This window comes from Portunus trituberculatus, chromosome 42 (assembly GCF_017591435.1).
Source record: "Portunus trituberculatus isolate SZX2019 chromosome 42, ASM1759143v1, whole genome shotgun sequence".
NCBI lineage: Eukaryota > Metazoa > Arthropoda > Malacostraca > Decapoda > Portunidae > Portunus > Portunus trituberculatus.
In genome coordinates, this window is record NC_059296.1 from 25,348,614 (window position 1) to 25,364,453 (window position 15,840).

Sequence of the window (15,840 nt, forward strand, 5' to 3'; positions counted from 1 at the left end):
CGCAAAGGGAAGTAGATAAGTTGTCACAATCTCATTCTGTAATTTATCTTGTTACGGCCCGCCCGTAACATACTCCACTACCATCACCTCCTCCGCTTGTTACCTCGTTCGCCACCTCTTCGCCTCCCCTTCCACGTCACCGTCTCGTGAACCTTCCACGCCACCGTCTCATGAACCCTCCACGTCACCGTTTCATGAAGCCCCGCTACCGTCCCGAAGTTGGATTCACGCGGCCCCATTCGACTCAACCGGAAGTGATAACTCAGCTCTTGGCTTTCTGGAAGTGAGTTGAGGTCCAGGCCTCAACCAGTGAACACAACGCCTCTTGGGTCTACCGTGGGATCAACCATCACCCAGCACTTCACCACTGCGACACGTCATAAGTATCACTTCCCCTCGTCCCATGTTTTCACAATGCCTCCATATAGGATTAGGATTATTGTTAGGTATTAAGTTGGGATTTATTGTTGTATTTATTTCTGTGTTATATGTATATGTGTATGTCATTTTCCTGTGTTTCATGTTATATATCTGTGTTTCATGTTTCATATTATATCTGTGTGTGTCAGTTTCATTATGGGTTATTAAAATAGCTTTTTAAAGTGCCCCCTTTGCATTTCCATCCCCAGTTGAATCTGCAGTGTTTTTTTTTTTTTTATTGTTATTGTTTACCGGCTCTCCGATGCCAATCTTACCAGTTTAACCGGTGAACGTAACAATCTTCATACAGTACTTACAAATACCCTATAGTAATTACACCCTATCATATCTATAAGATATCTATTTATATGCATATAGCAAATTAATACTTAACTTTTCATCTAGTTACTGCTTTTTCTTACTTCACTGATATTGTTTTTATAGTTACTTTTACAACTGTTTCCATTAATGTCATAAATATCTACAATTGTAATCATAAATATTTCCATCAATATTTTCAATTTCCATTTCTAATGTATCCTCCTGCAAATAATATGTTTGTTATTATCCATGGTATAAAATCTATTACAATATTTGAATTTGCTACTACTACTTTTACTGCTATTACTACTAATGCTGCTACTACTACTACTAATAATAATGATAATAATGCTGATGCTACTATTAATGCTGCTATTTACTACTTATTACTATTCCTACTACTACTGCTCCTTTCCACTACTACTACTACTACTACTACTACTACTACTACTACTACTACTGCTACTACTACTACTACTACTACTACTACTACTGCTACTACTACTACCTACTACTACTACTACTACTATTACTACTACTACTACTACTACTACTACTACTACCACTACCACTATTACACCACTACCACTACTACTACTGCTACTACCTACTACTACTACTACTACTACTACTACTACTACCACACTACTACTACTACTACTACTACTACCACTACTACTACTACTACTACTACTACTACTACTACTACTACACTACTACTACTACTACTACTACTACTACTACTACTACTACTACTACTACTACTACTACTACTACTACTACTACTACTACTACTACTACTATTGCTACTACAACAACTACAATAATTACTACCTCAGTCTTATTGATGCTATTTGTTAACCTCTTCCATATTTACTACTTTTACTGTTCTGTTACGGTTAAGACTTCCAATTATAACTACCTTTTTTGTTTTTATTTTATCTTTATATATGAAAGATTATATAATTTAACTAATCATTCTGATGGCGCATTTTCCTTTCCACAATGTTGATGATGAGAACTCTAGAGTTGTTGTTAATCAAAATGATGGCAATACCATGCCTATTTTAGACCAATTTAATGTACATCCCTTTGATTTTGAATATGATAGATATGATGACACTAGTGTTAATGTTTTCTAAATAATTTAAATGATATACGCATTCCTAATTCACAATATTTAGCAATGGACGAAAATTTTCCTATTGATTACAAACATACATTTACCATTTTAACTATGAATATTGCCAGTGTGTCGTCGAATCTTCAAAAACTCTCAGATCAGATTCTAAGCATTAGTAATATTGTTTTTGATGTTATTGGTTTTTCAGAAACGCGACTTGATACTGATCTTGCAGCTCTTTTCAAAATACCTAATTACTCCATGCACGCGATGCACCGCAACAGACATGGTGGTGGTGTTATGTATGTGCGTGAGGTGTACACATCGGTGTTGTTACGGGACTTATGTATATGTGATCCCTTTTTGGAGTGTGTGTGTCAGGGCTAAAGATGGTAATCAAAAGTATTTTTTAGCATCTGTTTACCGACCACCTAATGGTAATTTTCCTGATTTTATTAATGGTATGTACAATATTCTTGAATGCATTAGTAGTGACAACTATAAAGCTGTGTATTTCTTTGGTGACTGGAATATTAATCTTTTTAATCACAATAATCATGTTAATGAGTTTAAAAATTTAATGTTTAACTTTTCTTTGTTACCAACAACTACGAAGTCTACCAGAGTTGCCAATAATGCTACTTCACTTATCGGTCATATTTGGTCCAGTCAAACTGAGGGTAACATAGATAATTATATTATATATACTGACATCTCTGACCACTTTCCAGTTGTTTCCCGTTTCCAAGTGTGCATCACCCCGACTCAGCCTGCGAGCCGAGTGTTCAGGAGAATGTTCATCTCTAGAAACATGAGGACCTTCGTGGATGGTGTAGCGCGGCTGGGTTGGGATGATGTACTTCGGAGTGACTGCCCTAATTCAGCATTTAGTATTTTCTCTGACAAAATTAATAATATTTTTCAGAATAACTTTCCATTTAAGTGTATTAAGAACAAAATTAAGAATACTACTTCTTATTTAACATCTGGGTTAATAAATAGTATTAAAGAAAAACAGACTTGCTAAATTATCTATTAAATGGCCACTTACTTACAGAAATAGGTATAAAAGATATAGAATTTTTTTAACATTATTACTAAGAAATGCTAAGAATGAGTATCATAAAAGACAACTCAAAAACAATCAAGGTAATACTAAAGAATCATGGAAAATAATTAATGAAATTTTTGGACGAGGGAAACAATCTGATAAGTCTATTAACCATGAGTCTATTCCAGATTGTGACACTGCTAATGCATTCAACAATCATTTTATTAATATTGTTGACAATACAATGAATAATACCATCGACTCTGATGCTACTAGAGACTTTAGTAGTTATCTTAATCAATCATCTGTGTTCTCCTTATATTTATTCCCCTGTGACGCGTTGGAAATTAAAGGGTATATTAACTCATTAAAATCAAACTCTGCTGGTTATGATGAGTTTACTGCAACCATATTAAAGCAAACTATAAACCATATTTCGACCTCTCTCTCTCACTTAATAAATTTATCTTTTCGTTATGGCATATTTCCTGACAAGTTAAAAATTGCTAAATCTTTACCATTGTACAAATCAGGCTGTAAATCTAATATTAATAATTATAGGCTTATATCAATTCTTCCTGTCATCAGTAAGATATACGAAAAAGCTATTGCATTTAGACTTACTAATTTTTTGGAGAATAATAATCTATTGTCGAGTTCTCAATTTGGTTTCAGAAAAAATATTCAACTCAATCTGCCCTGTTACATTTTGTTTCAAAGGTTTACTCTGAATTAGATAAGAAGTCTCATGTTGCTGCTGTTTTCTTAGATATCTCGAAAGCTTTTGATTCCTTAAGTCATCATATTTTACTTGCTAAATTAAAAAATATTGGTTTGAGGGGACCTGCATATAACTTAATTGAAAGCTATCTAACTGGGCGCAAGCAATTTGTATTTTGTAATGGTGTTTATTCTGATTATAAATCTATAAAATATGGTGTACCTCAAGGTTCTATACTGGGCCCTATTCTGTTTTTATTTATATAAATGACATAATTAATTCTACTAACAATGTCCATTTCACTATGTATGCCGATGACACAAGCCTTATTGTCACAGGTAATGACCTTCATTCTCTCCACTTTAAATTATCTCAGGTTCTGAATCACATCAATAATTGGATCAAGGCTAACAAGTTAAATTTAAATGTTAACAAAACTAATGTCATGTTATTTCAAAATAGATCGTTATCATTTGAGCTGGCTCCTGTAATGCTGGATCTGAATATTGTTCATCGTGTCCACACAACAAAATTTCTAGGGGTAATAATTGATGATCATTTGAATTGGAGGGAGCATATTGTTAATTTAACTATTACTCTATCTAAAACTGCAGGAATCATGTATCGTATTAGACATAACCTTACTCTCGAATCCATGATAATTCTATATTATACGTTGTGTTACTCTAAACTCATGTATTGCATATCTGTTTGGGGTTGCACATGGCCTTCATTTCTTGACAAATTGTTTATAACACAAAAACGTATTTTAAGAGTAATGACATTTAAAAATAAATTTGAGTCTACTGAGGGCATTTTCACTGATTTGAAATTGTTAAAGTTACATTATTTGCATAAGTATTTCCTACTGTTGGACATTTTCAAATCGCTAAAAAAGTAATAATAGAATTTTCAATATTCAGGAACATCCACATGTCACCAGGAGTAATTATGTGAACTTAATATGTCAACCATTTAGAACTACACTTTTTAAAAATTCTATCATGTATCTTGGTCCTGAGGTATGGAACTCTCTTCCAATGTTTATTAAATCTGATTTACTTTCTGTTTCAGTAAACAGTTTCAAGTACAAATTAAAAAAGCATTTATATAGCGTACAATGTAGTATAGGTAGAAATGATGTATAGAAATACAATTTTGATCTATATTGATTTATGTATTTGTATTTTCATTTTTGTGTACGTATACTTATATCTAAAATATAATTCATGTTTGTTTTCTGTTTCTGCTAATTAAGGTCATTGTCATTATACATTTACATTATCACTGGTCTGCTAACGAGATTAATCTCTGCAGACCTTATCCATGTTATTGATTCTAATTTTATATATGCATTATTGTATGTTTATTTTATATGGAATAAACTTCTTGTTGAACTTGAACACACACACACACACACACACACACACACACACACACACACACACACACAGTTAGTTAGTTTACTATTGACCACATAAAATGTACAGCAATCTTACAATAAACATAAAATGGGTGGGTATTGGTCCAAAACATTGATAATAGTATCTGTTACGTTCCTTAAATAAAATATCTGCTGTAAGCATCAGAACATAACACAACAGATGATTAAAACAAACCCAACTCAATGAATTCATTAAATCAATTTAGGTAAAACATTGTAACCTAACAAAGTAAATAGGAAAAGGCAACACAACTAAATTAAAACCATTGGCACTTAAAAAGGTCAAAAATTCATACAATAAAATTTTACATGACAAACGTGCGCGCGCGCACACAGGCGCACACGCACGCACGCACGCACGGTCTATGAGCTCTGAGCTTGCTCCGTAGGAAGACTGGCTGGGTGACCAGCAGGCGACCGAGGTGAATTACACATATACACACACACACACACACACACACACACACAACCGCGTAGTGTAGTGGTTAGCACGCTCGACTCACAATCGAGAGGGCCGGATTCGAATCCCGGTAAGCGGCGAGGCAGATGGGAAGTCTCTTAATGTGTGGCCCCTGTTCACCTAGCAGTAACTAGGTACGGGATGTTACTCGAGGGGTTGTGGTCTCGCTTTCCCGGTGTGTGTTGTGTGTTGATGAGGTCTCAGTCCTACCCGAAGATCTGAGCTCGCTCCGTAATGGGGAAGACTGGCTGGGTGACCAGCAGACGACCGAGGTGAATTACACACACACACACACACACACACACACACACACACACACAGAGAGAGAGAGAGAGAGAGAGAGAGAGAGAGAGAGAGAGAGAGAGAACTTGGAAGAGGAAGTAGAAGAAATAAACAGAATGGCACCATATCAAGAAGGAAAAACGAGACCAATTAAAATACTACTAAAATCACAAGCAGCAACAGAAGAAATATTATATAGAACAACAAAACTTAGAGAAACAGAAGGCTGCAAGGATATCTATATAAAGAAAAATAGAAATGAGGAAGAAATGAAGAGATACAATGAACTGGCAGCAGCAGCAATGGAAAAGAATACTGAAAGGTAAGAAGAGGAGAAGGCATTTTTTTTTTAGAATTCTAGGAGACAGGATAAGGAAATGGTATATAAACGAGAAGGAAGAGAAAAAAGTGGAACAAGTTTAACTAAAAATGATAAAGGCAAAAGACTAAAAATGATGTATACGAACATAGACGGGGTTTTATCAAGTAAACTAGAATTAAGAAATTACATAAAGAAAGAAAATCCAGATATTGTATGCCTGGCTGAAACAAAACTAAATAAGGCAATCAAAATAGACTTGGATAATAGGTATAATGTATGGAGAAGAGACAGAGGGGGTAAAGGAGGAGGAGGAGTCATGATTATGTTAAGGAAGGAGATAGTGATAAACGAAATGAAATGTGGGGAAGGAAAAGCAGAAGTATTGTATATTAAGATGCATATTAATAAAAAAGAGTCAACAATCATTGTAACATATGTGCCGCCAAAAACAAATTCATGGATCAATCAAAAATATAAAGACATGATAGATGACACAATAAGGAGTCTAACGAGAATCGTTAAAAAAATGAGAAAAGTGACATTAGTAGGAGATTTCAACTGTAAAGAAGTGGACTAGGAAAATTATGAAAGTGGTATGGGGGAAGAAGCCTGGGGAGAAAGATTCTTGAACCTAATGATAGACAATATGATGGACCAGACAGTAAAGGAATGCACAAGATTCAGAGGAAACGACGAGCCGGCGAGATTGGACGTAATTTTTACAAATGAATGATGATATAAGATATAAGTGCCCATTGGGATAGAGTGACCATGCAATATTAGAAATAGATATAGAAGAGGGAAAGGAAGATAGAGACGATTCATACAAAGGAGACCGATTAGATTACAGAAAGGCTGATATTGAGAATCTCAAGAACTATCTTAAAAACGTAGACTGGGAGATGGAAAACTCAGAGACAATGCAAGACAAATATAACTTATTTTTGGAAATATACAAAACAGGAGTCAGGGAATATGTTCCGAAATATAGACCTAAAGAAAAAGGAAAGAAAGATTGGTTTAATGCAAGGTGTGCTAGGGCAAAGAAGAAAAGAGATGGAGCATGGAAAAGGTGGAGGAGAAATAAAAATCCAGCAAATAAGGAAAACTTCAAAGCAGCAAGAAATTAATATGTTAAGGTGAGGAAGGAAGAGGAAAAGAACTTCGAAAAAGACATTGTCGAAAAATGGAAGGAGCAACCAAAATTGTTCTATAGATTCATAAATGGAAAAATTAGGCAAAAAAGAAACAATAGAAACGTTAAAACGAGAGAAAGGGATGGTGGAAGACCCAAAAAGTATTGCAGAACTATTAAATAAAATATTCCAGGAGGTCTTTACTAAGGAATCCAAATTTGAGAGGCCACAGAGTAATAGAGAGACAATCTATATGAAAGAGATTAAAGTAACCAAGCTTGAAATAAAAGAGTTAATGAAGGAACTGGATGAAGAGAAGGCAATGGGACCAGATGAAGTCTCAGGCAGAATACTGAAAGAATATAGGGAAGAACTAGCAAGTCCTATATACAACATCATAAAATGCTCAATAGAAAATGGAACAGTACCAGTAGAATGGAAAAGAGCTGAGGTGGTTCCCATATATAAGAGCGGAAGGAAGGAAGAACCTTTAAATTACAGACCGGTATCACTAACTAGTGTAATATGCAAGATGTGTGAAAGAATAATAAAGAAACAATGGATCAAATTCCTTGAAGACAACAAATTAATATCAAATAGCCAATTTGGTTTTAGAAAAAGACGGTCTTGTGTAACTAATCTATTGAGTTTATATTCTAGAATAGTTGATATGAGTACAAGAGAGGGATAGATTGACTGTATTTATTTGGATTTAAAAAAGACGTTTGACAAAGTGCCACATGCAAGATTACTATGGAAGTTAGAGGAGAAGGGTGGCTTAAAAGGAAGCACATTGAGATGGATAGAAAATTATTTGAGGGGGAAAGAAATAAAGACGGTAGTTAAAGATATGAAGTCCAAGTGGAGAGCAGTAGAAAGCGGAGTGCCACAGGGGTCAGTATTGGCATCAATACTTTTCCTCATTTATATTAACGACATGCCAGAAGGAGTGAACAGCTACATAAATCTGTTTGCAGATGATACGAAACTGTGCAGAGTTATAAAGCAAAAGGAGGATTGTGAAATACTGCAAGAAGACCTAAATAAGATCTGGGAATGGAGTAAAAAATGGGAGATGGAATTCAATGTGAACAAAAGCCTTGTCATGTAAATGGGAAAGAGTAAAAGACGACCTGTGGGAATCTATAAGATGGGAGATGGAGTAGAACTGGAGAAAGTTAAAAAGGAAAAGGACTTAGGAGTGACGATGGAAGAAAACAATCAACCAGTAAGCCATATTGATAGAATTTTTAGAGAAACATATAATTTGCTAAGGAATATTGGAGTAGCATTTCACTATATGGACAAAGAAATGATGAAGAAATTGATAAGTACTATAATAAGACCCATATTGGAATATACAGGAGTAGTGTGGACCCCTCATAAAAAGAAACACATAAGGAAATTGGAGAGACTACAAAAAATAGCTACAAGAATTCCAGAATTTGAAGGGATGACATATGAGGAGAGACTAAAGGCTATGGATCTACCAACCCTGGAACAAAGAAGAGAGAGACCTGATACAAGTTTATAAATTGATCAACGGAATGGACCAAGTGGATAATGAGAAACTGATCCTGAGAGAAGAATATGACATCCGGAGCACAAGATCGCATAGTAAAAAGCTGAGAAAAGGAAGATGTCTGAGAGATATTAAAAAATATAGTTTCCCGCAGAGATGTATTGAGACGTGGAACAGTTTAAATGAAGAAGTAGTGTCTGCAACGAGTGTGCATACTTTTAAAGTAAGATTGGATAAGTGGTGTAGATATGGAGACGGGGGCACACGAGCATAAAGCCCAGGCCCTGTAAAACTACAACTAGGTAAATACACACACACACACACACACACACACACACACACACACACAGCGTAGTGTAGTGGTTAGCACGCTCGACTCACAATCGAGAGGGCCGGATTCGAAACCCGGTAAGCGGCGAGGCAGATGGGAAGTCCCTTAATGTGTGGCCCCTGTTCACCTAGCAGTAACTAGGAACGGGATGTAACTCGAGGGGTTGTGGCCTCGCTTTCCCGGTGTGTGGAGTGTGTTATGTGGTCTCAGTTCTACCCGAAGATCGGTCTATGAGCTCTGAGCTCGCTCCATAATGGGGAAGATTGGCTGGGTGACCAGCGGACGACCGAGGTGAACCACACACACACACACACACACACACACACACACACACACACACCTCCTCGCCACCAACACAGCTACACCTCAACACACATACACACACACACACACACATCCATTCATTCATCCACGCAACCATTCTAAGCACCACCAAACCCCTACATATCCACACAGTCATCCACATAACTATACCGAACACCCATCCACACAGCAATCCCAAGCACCACTCACCATTATATTCACAGACCCCCGAGACGCCCATTCACGCTTTCACCTATGGCTAATACCTCCCTCCTCCAACACCACCTGTCATTCATCCACACATCCACGTACATGCCATCTCATATAACGAACAAAATTCAGTACTTACGAGCAGATGAGAGGTATCAGGAGGTCCGTGTCCGTACGTCCGTGGGTTCCGACATAAAGTGAGAGTCAGCGGGGAAGGGGCGAAGCTTCAATCCATTAATTCTGGTCTTGAAATGCTTGAATCTTTGATACCTTTTTGTTTTGTTTTTTCCTGAAAAGTTTAGTATGAGTTAAGTTTGATTTGCTGTGATGCAATGTTTGTTTTGTTATCATGTTATCTGTATATCAAGTTGAATGTCTGTAGCAAACACATTCAATTAGTCTCGAAACACTTGAATCTTTTGCTCCTCCTCCCTTAAGTTACTATGCAAAATTAAGGTTAAATTTGATTTGTTATGCTACAATAATGAGTCAGTTTTGTTGTCACGTTATCTGTGTTTATGTGGATTCCGCACATTCCATTTACCCAAACCATTGATTTTGTCTCCAAACACTCCTTCCCTCCTTTCTTGCCTCTTTCCTTCCCCTCTTCTTTATATCACTCGTTTCGCTGCAAAGTTAATTCAAGAGTAGTCAGTCCGTTATATTACCTGTATTCAAATTGATAGCCATACCACACTGTTAAACATTCGTGTAATTATTGTACTAAGGTTTCTTCAAAAACACGCAATAGGGTAACGAGGTTATTTTAGAAAAGGTACAGGAACATTATCTATTTATCTGTACTTCAAAGTGATATCTATTCTTGACACAAGGGATATATATAACTAGTGAAACTTGTAAATACTACTACTTAGAAATTGTATTTATTATTCACAGTTATGTGTTATTGCGCTATCTACACAACAAGCGATTATGACCTTGTGTTGTTAGACCGTAATGGAAGCTTTGTGTGTGTGTGTGTGTGTGTGTGTGTGTGTGTGTGTGTGTGTGTGTGTGTGTGTGTGTGTGTGTGTGTGTGTGTGTGTGTTCGTGCAGCATCCAAGCATCACAATGCCAAACTATACAACTCGTAATGACTCAAGAAAACCATTTCAGTACTTCATAGATAAAATAGACTTATTTTATAACCTGCCTTGATAAAAACATCAATATGCATAGTAGTAGTTGTAGTAGTAGTAGTAGTAGTAGTAGTAGTAGTAGTAGTAGTAGTAGTAGTAGTAGTAGTAGTAGTAGTAGCAGCAGCAGCAGCAGCAGCAGCAGCAGCAGCAGCAGCAGCAGCAGCAGCAGCAGCAGTAGTAGTAGTAGTAGTAGTAGTAGTAGTAGTAGTAGTAGTAGTAGTAGTAGTAATAGTGGTAGTAGTAATAATAATAATAGAAGTAGTAGCAGTAATAGTAGTAGTAGTAGTAGTGGTAGTGGTAGCAGTAGTAGTAGTAGTAGTAGTAGTAGTAGTAGTAGTAGTAGTAGTAGTACGGGGAGACTGGGGTAAGCTGAGCATAGGGGTAAGTTGATCCACCCCTTGTTGCTAGGAAACCGTTAAAAAAGAAGACCATGTGACCAAAAATTTAGTAGGAAGGCATCATTTCCTCTGTGAAGGTGAGAACCACACGGTAAAGTGGTTAGACACTTTTGTCTAAAACAACATTTTTTTCACTCAAGAAAGTTAATTTAGTTTATTATAAGTTTCATGAGGATTGTGTTTAGATCAAAACAGATATTTTGATTTTGATTTTATACATCAATGTTGGTATCTATGTGTAACAAAACAAGCTGCTAACCTAGCACACATGTGCACAATTTTAGCTGTGGGGACTAATACTCGTAGTCAATATGGTAGCTGTGGGGTAAGTTGAGCAATATGGCTAGGGGTAAGTCGAGCCACCAGTTCATTTTTTGCTAACAGAGATTGGTCCATCTTATTTATTGTTTTTGGTTATTTTGTATTCAAGTTCAATTTTTGCTAACAGAGATTGAGAGTCCTTTTTATTTATTGTTTTTGGTTATTTTGTATTCAAGTTCAATTTTTGAGACTGAAAAATAAAAGTTTATTGTTCTATGAAAGGGTATGCTTGCATAATTATGCTATTTATTATATTAGTTCAGATACTTGGGCTCTCATATATCAGCGGACGGCAACCTGGATGGAGAGATCATTCACCGTATCCAATCGGGCTGGAAGAATTGGAAAAGAACAACTGGAGTGCTCTGTGACCGAAAAATTAGTGCAAGAGTAAAGGGAAAAGTGTTCAAATCGGTGGTTAGACCTGCCATGTTATATGGTGCGGAGACGTGGCCAATAAAGAAAGCACAGGAGAATAAGTTGGAGGTTGCTGAGATGAGAATGTTAAGGTGGATGCTTGGGGTGACAAGGAGGATAAAGTGAGAAACAATTTTATAAGAGGAACAGCCAAAGTAACGGAGGTGACAAAGAAAGTACAAGAAAGGAGAATGCGATGGTTCGGTCATATCAAAAGGCGAGAAGAAGGATATGTCGGCAGAAGGATATTGGATATGGAAGTGGAGGGAAGAAGACGACGTGGCAGGCCAAAGAAAAGATGGAAGGATCGTATTGGAGAGGACCTGAGGGAGAGAGGATTGAGTGGAGAGGAGTTTGGGGACAGAGCCTTGTGGAGAAGACTAGTGAGGAACAGCGACCCCATATGAACATGGGAGCAGCTGCAGAAGAAGAAGATTATATTAGTTGAAAATTGTCTCAAAACGATGATGATATCGTTTATCGCGATAATTTCTGGGAGAATATACCGTCCAGCAAAATTTCATATCGTGACAGGCCTAGATGCAGGGAGGAATGGACAAAGGAAGGGCGGGGAACGGAGAATGTTTTTGTTTTCAGTTGTTTTTGTATATATAAAGATATTTTGAATTTAAAGAAGTAGCTTTTGTTTAATTCAGCACTACACACATGTATAACTGTGGAATAGCTTAACCTAGGCAGGTAGGTAGGGAGAGAGGGGAAGGGGAGAAGGTGATGTGCTTGGGAGGATACAGATGGAGGGTTGGGGGAGGGAATGGGGAGTCTGGCTCAACTTGCTCCTCATCTGTTCTCAACTTAGTCATACATGGGGTAAGTTGTGCCACATGACAACTTTTTTTGGGTATGCTATGTTGTCAAGGTGGTTATATTTACATTCATTTTGATTGTTTGCAGGGATGCAAAACTTCCTGAAATATATACACAGATATTAATAGTCAACAAAACTATAATTGCTTTGATGTAGTAATCTTGAATATATAAAGGGTGCTACTTTGGTATGTGATATATGTGTCATATAGCTCTATTGGTATCCGGTCTACTCTTCATCTTGTGATCTACAAGAAGCAAATTTTTTTTTTTTTTCTTTTGGTTCTCAAGAGATTAGAACAACACTTGTCTTGGTTTCGACAAACAGTCTGGTTACAGAATCTGAAACATGAGTCGGGTGTCTGCTGGAGTGTCAAAATTTCCTGTCCCGACTCAACAAGGTGCTGTACGTACAATGCACATGGTACAGCGAACTTCACTCCGGCAAAGACAATGTCTCGATTGGAAAATCGAATCGTTATCGTGGAAACTCGTGGAAAATTGAATAATCATCGTGGAAACTCGAGTAAAATCGAATAATTATCGTGGAAACTTGTGAAAAATTGAATAATTATCGTGGAAACTCGAGTAAAATCGAATCGCTATCGTGGAAACTCGAATCGTAATTGTGGAAACTTGGAAAAATCGAATCGTTATCGTGGAAACTAGTGGAAACTCGAATCGTTATCGTGGAAACTCGAATCGTTATCGTGGAAACTCGAATCGTTATCGTGGAAACTCGAATCGTTATCGTGGAAACTCGTGGAAAATCTAATCGTTATTGTTTCACCAGGCGCCAATCAGATAACACTGGCAGTAAACACCTTTATTGGGTCCAACCTGTAACCATAGTAAGTCTGAGACAACTAATACCGAGAATCAATTTTATAATGCACATTCCTGTCGACTGCTACTACACCATTAAATACTAAAGAAATACATTATTATAACTTACACAGTGCCTCCCTTCCTAGCGTCCTGGTTACTGCTATGTTACAACACCTCGGATCCCACACGTTAAGTACCCAAAGCACCATCCAACTGTAACACAATATCGGAGTCAACGACTGCGGCCTACATAATTATTACAAATATCACCTCTATCGTGATGTCAACAAGTAATTACCTATACAATGAATACCAATCACCTGAACTCACATGAAGACATGAAGACATCTGTCTACTGGCAGGGTACATTCGTCACAATCCTTCACACCACTCGATCAACTCGCGTCTACTTGTGCACAAGCAGGGGCACAAGCACAACCCAGCTGTAACGCAACGTCGGCCTCAAACACCTCCTAATTATGTGTTACAAAGTCACTTTCCTCACTATATGTGAACAAGTAATTACACAATAAAGAACTAAATAAATAACAATAGTACAAAATTCACCAACACAAACTCACCTAACGACAGGATACTTCCGACACAATCACGTAACACCCCCAGCCAACGCAGTCCGTCGACTAATCACACCCCTCACCGACTAGGAACTGACCGAGCCTGCGTGAGCACCTGCCACGTAGCGTCCCTGCCACCTCATCACCCACAACCATGAAACGCTCACTTAATTAACAAAACATAAATAACCCTAGAAATACATTGTATGCCTTAATTTAATTCTTACAACACGTAATATAATATACATGACTACATACAAAAGTAATTGACACAATATTTCTCAATAGGTTTATAATTCCCCATCTAAGAAAACCTTTCCATGTAGGGATACTGAGTTATTCTCAGTACACTCCCCCCAGCAAATTACATTCCTTGATCCTCAACAGGAAGAAGCAGCACCAATCGATGTACAGATCGGTTGATCAAGCGGTCCCCCTTTCCTTTATATATAGAATCAGAGCTCAAGTTTTGTATCTTAATACCACATCTCTTATCTTGCCATCTCTACCTGGCTCAGCTTGACATACCTGTGCTAGTTTCCACTTTCCCCTTATCATCTCATTATCCTGGACTAATACAATATCTCCTTTCTTCAGATTTCTGTGTGCAGTATGCCATTTCTGTCTAACTGTTAATGTGGGAAGTAATCCTCATCCATCGCCTCCAGAACGATGTTATAATACTCTGAATAAGACTGAATCTTTTTCTCACATCAGTAGTATCAACCATAGGTCCATTTGGTACTTTGTTACTAGCGCGACCAAGCAGCAAGTCATTAGGACATAAGTAAGTACCCAAGTTTATATCATAACCCGGTTTGAGTCCTATTGGCCGTTCGTTCAACAAGTTTGCTACTTCAAATACCACTGTCTGCAGCTCACCAAAACTCAACACATTTTCTCCAATGGCAATGACCAATAGTCGCTTCACTGACTTAACGAGAGCCTCACACACTCCATTCTGCCATGGTGCGTCTGCTGATTTGTTGAAAGACCATGCTGTTCCCTGATGTGAGCCAAACTTTGATATCTCAGTGACATTCCATCTGGAAGTCATATCCCTAATTTCCTTACTGGCAGATGTTAACTGCGTTCCCATGTCAGAGTGGATTGTGTGAGGATATCCTCGTACTGAAACAAATCGCCGGAACGTACTTAGAAAACTGTCAGTATCATATCCCTCCGCCAGGTCAATGTATGCAGCACGACTAGTGAGACAAGTAAATATCACGCCATACACCTTTGATCTTACTCTACGTTTAACAGTATCTCTTATCATCATCGGGCCAAATAAGTCCAGCGAGGTGTTGAAGAAAGCAGGCGCAGGTTTTAAACGCTGCTCTGGGAGCTGTCCCATTTGTTGTTCCATCCTTACTTTGTCAGTCTTCTTGCAGATAACACATTTCTCCTTTACTGACTTTATTACCCTGCGTGCTCCTGGAACCCAAAATTTTACTTGCAGCTTTGCCAAAGTCATGTCCACGCCACCATGATCGAGGTTGTGGAGATGATGGATATATAGTCTAGTGAAAGGATGTTTTCTCGAGAGCAGTATAAACTGATTATGATTCCAACTGTCCTTTAGCCACTGGCTAATCCTTTCTCCGACTACAATTATCCCATTTTCATCTTTACTAGGTCCTAGCCTTGCGAATCTTCTTTCCCAGTCTATGAACTCCTTCTGCACCATT

General features: G+C 37.5%; 2 protein-coding genes and 1 long non-coding RNA gene across 5 annotated transcripts in view; all 3 read right to left on the reverse strand.

Annotated features, from left to right (window-relative positions):
- Nucleotides 1-9,897, reverse strand: part of LOC123517460 (cytochrome P450 2L1-like) — a 31,831-nt gene extending 21,934 nt beyond the window's left edge. For 2 of the 3 annotated variants that reach the window (XM_045277538.1, XM_045277536.1), the window contains exon 1: nucleotides 9,786-9,897. The gene's annotated coding sequence lies outside the window, so the exon portion shown is untranslated. The remainder of the gene's footprint in view (nucleotides 1-9,785) is intronic. The other variant, XM_045277539.1, reaches the window with a different exon arrangement.
- Nucleotides 9,898-13,514: 3,617 nt separating this feature from the next.
- Nucleotides 13,515-14,610, reverse strand: LOC123517463. The gene is made up of 4 exons (XR_006678469.1): nucleotides 14,156-14,610; nucleotides 13,905-14,017; nucleotides 13,702-13,787; nucleotides 13,515-13,586 (listed from the first exon to the last, which is right to left on the reverse strand). It is a non-coding gene; the product is annotated as an uncharacterized LOC123517463 (long non-coding RNA).
- A 164-nt stretch (nucleotides 14,611-14,774) lies between these two features.
- On the reverse strand, nucleotides 14,775-15,839 carry LOC123517397. Its single transcript, XM_045277408.1, has one exon. The coding sequence runs from the start codon at nucleotides 15,837-15,839 to the stop codon at nucleotides 14,775-14,777; it is 1,065 nt and encodes a 354-aa protein (XP_045133343.1).
- Between the last annotated feature and the right edge of the window lies 1 nt (nucleotide 15,840).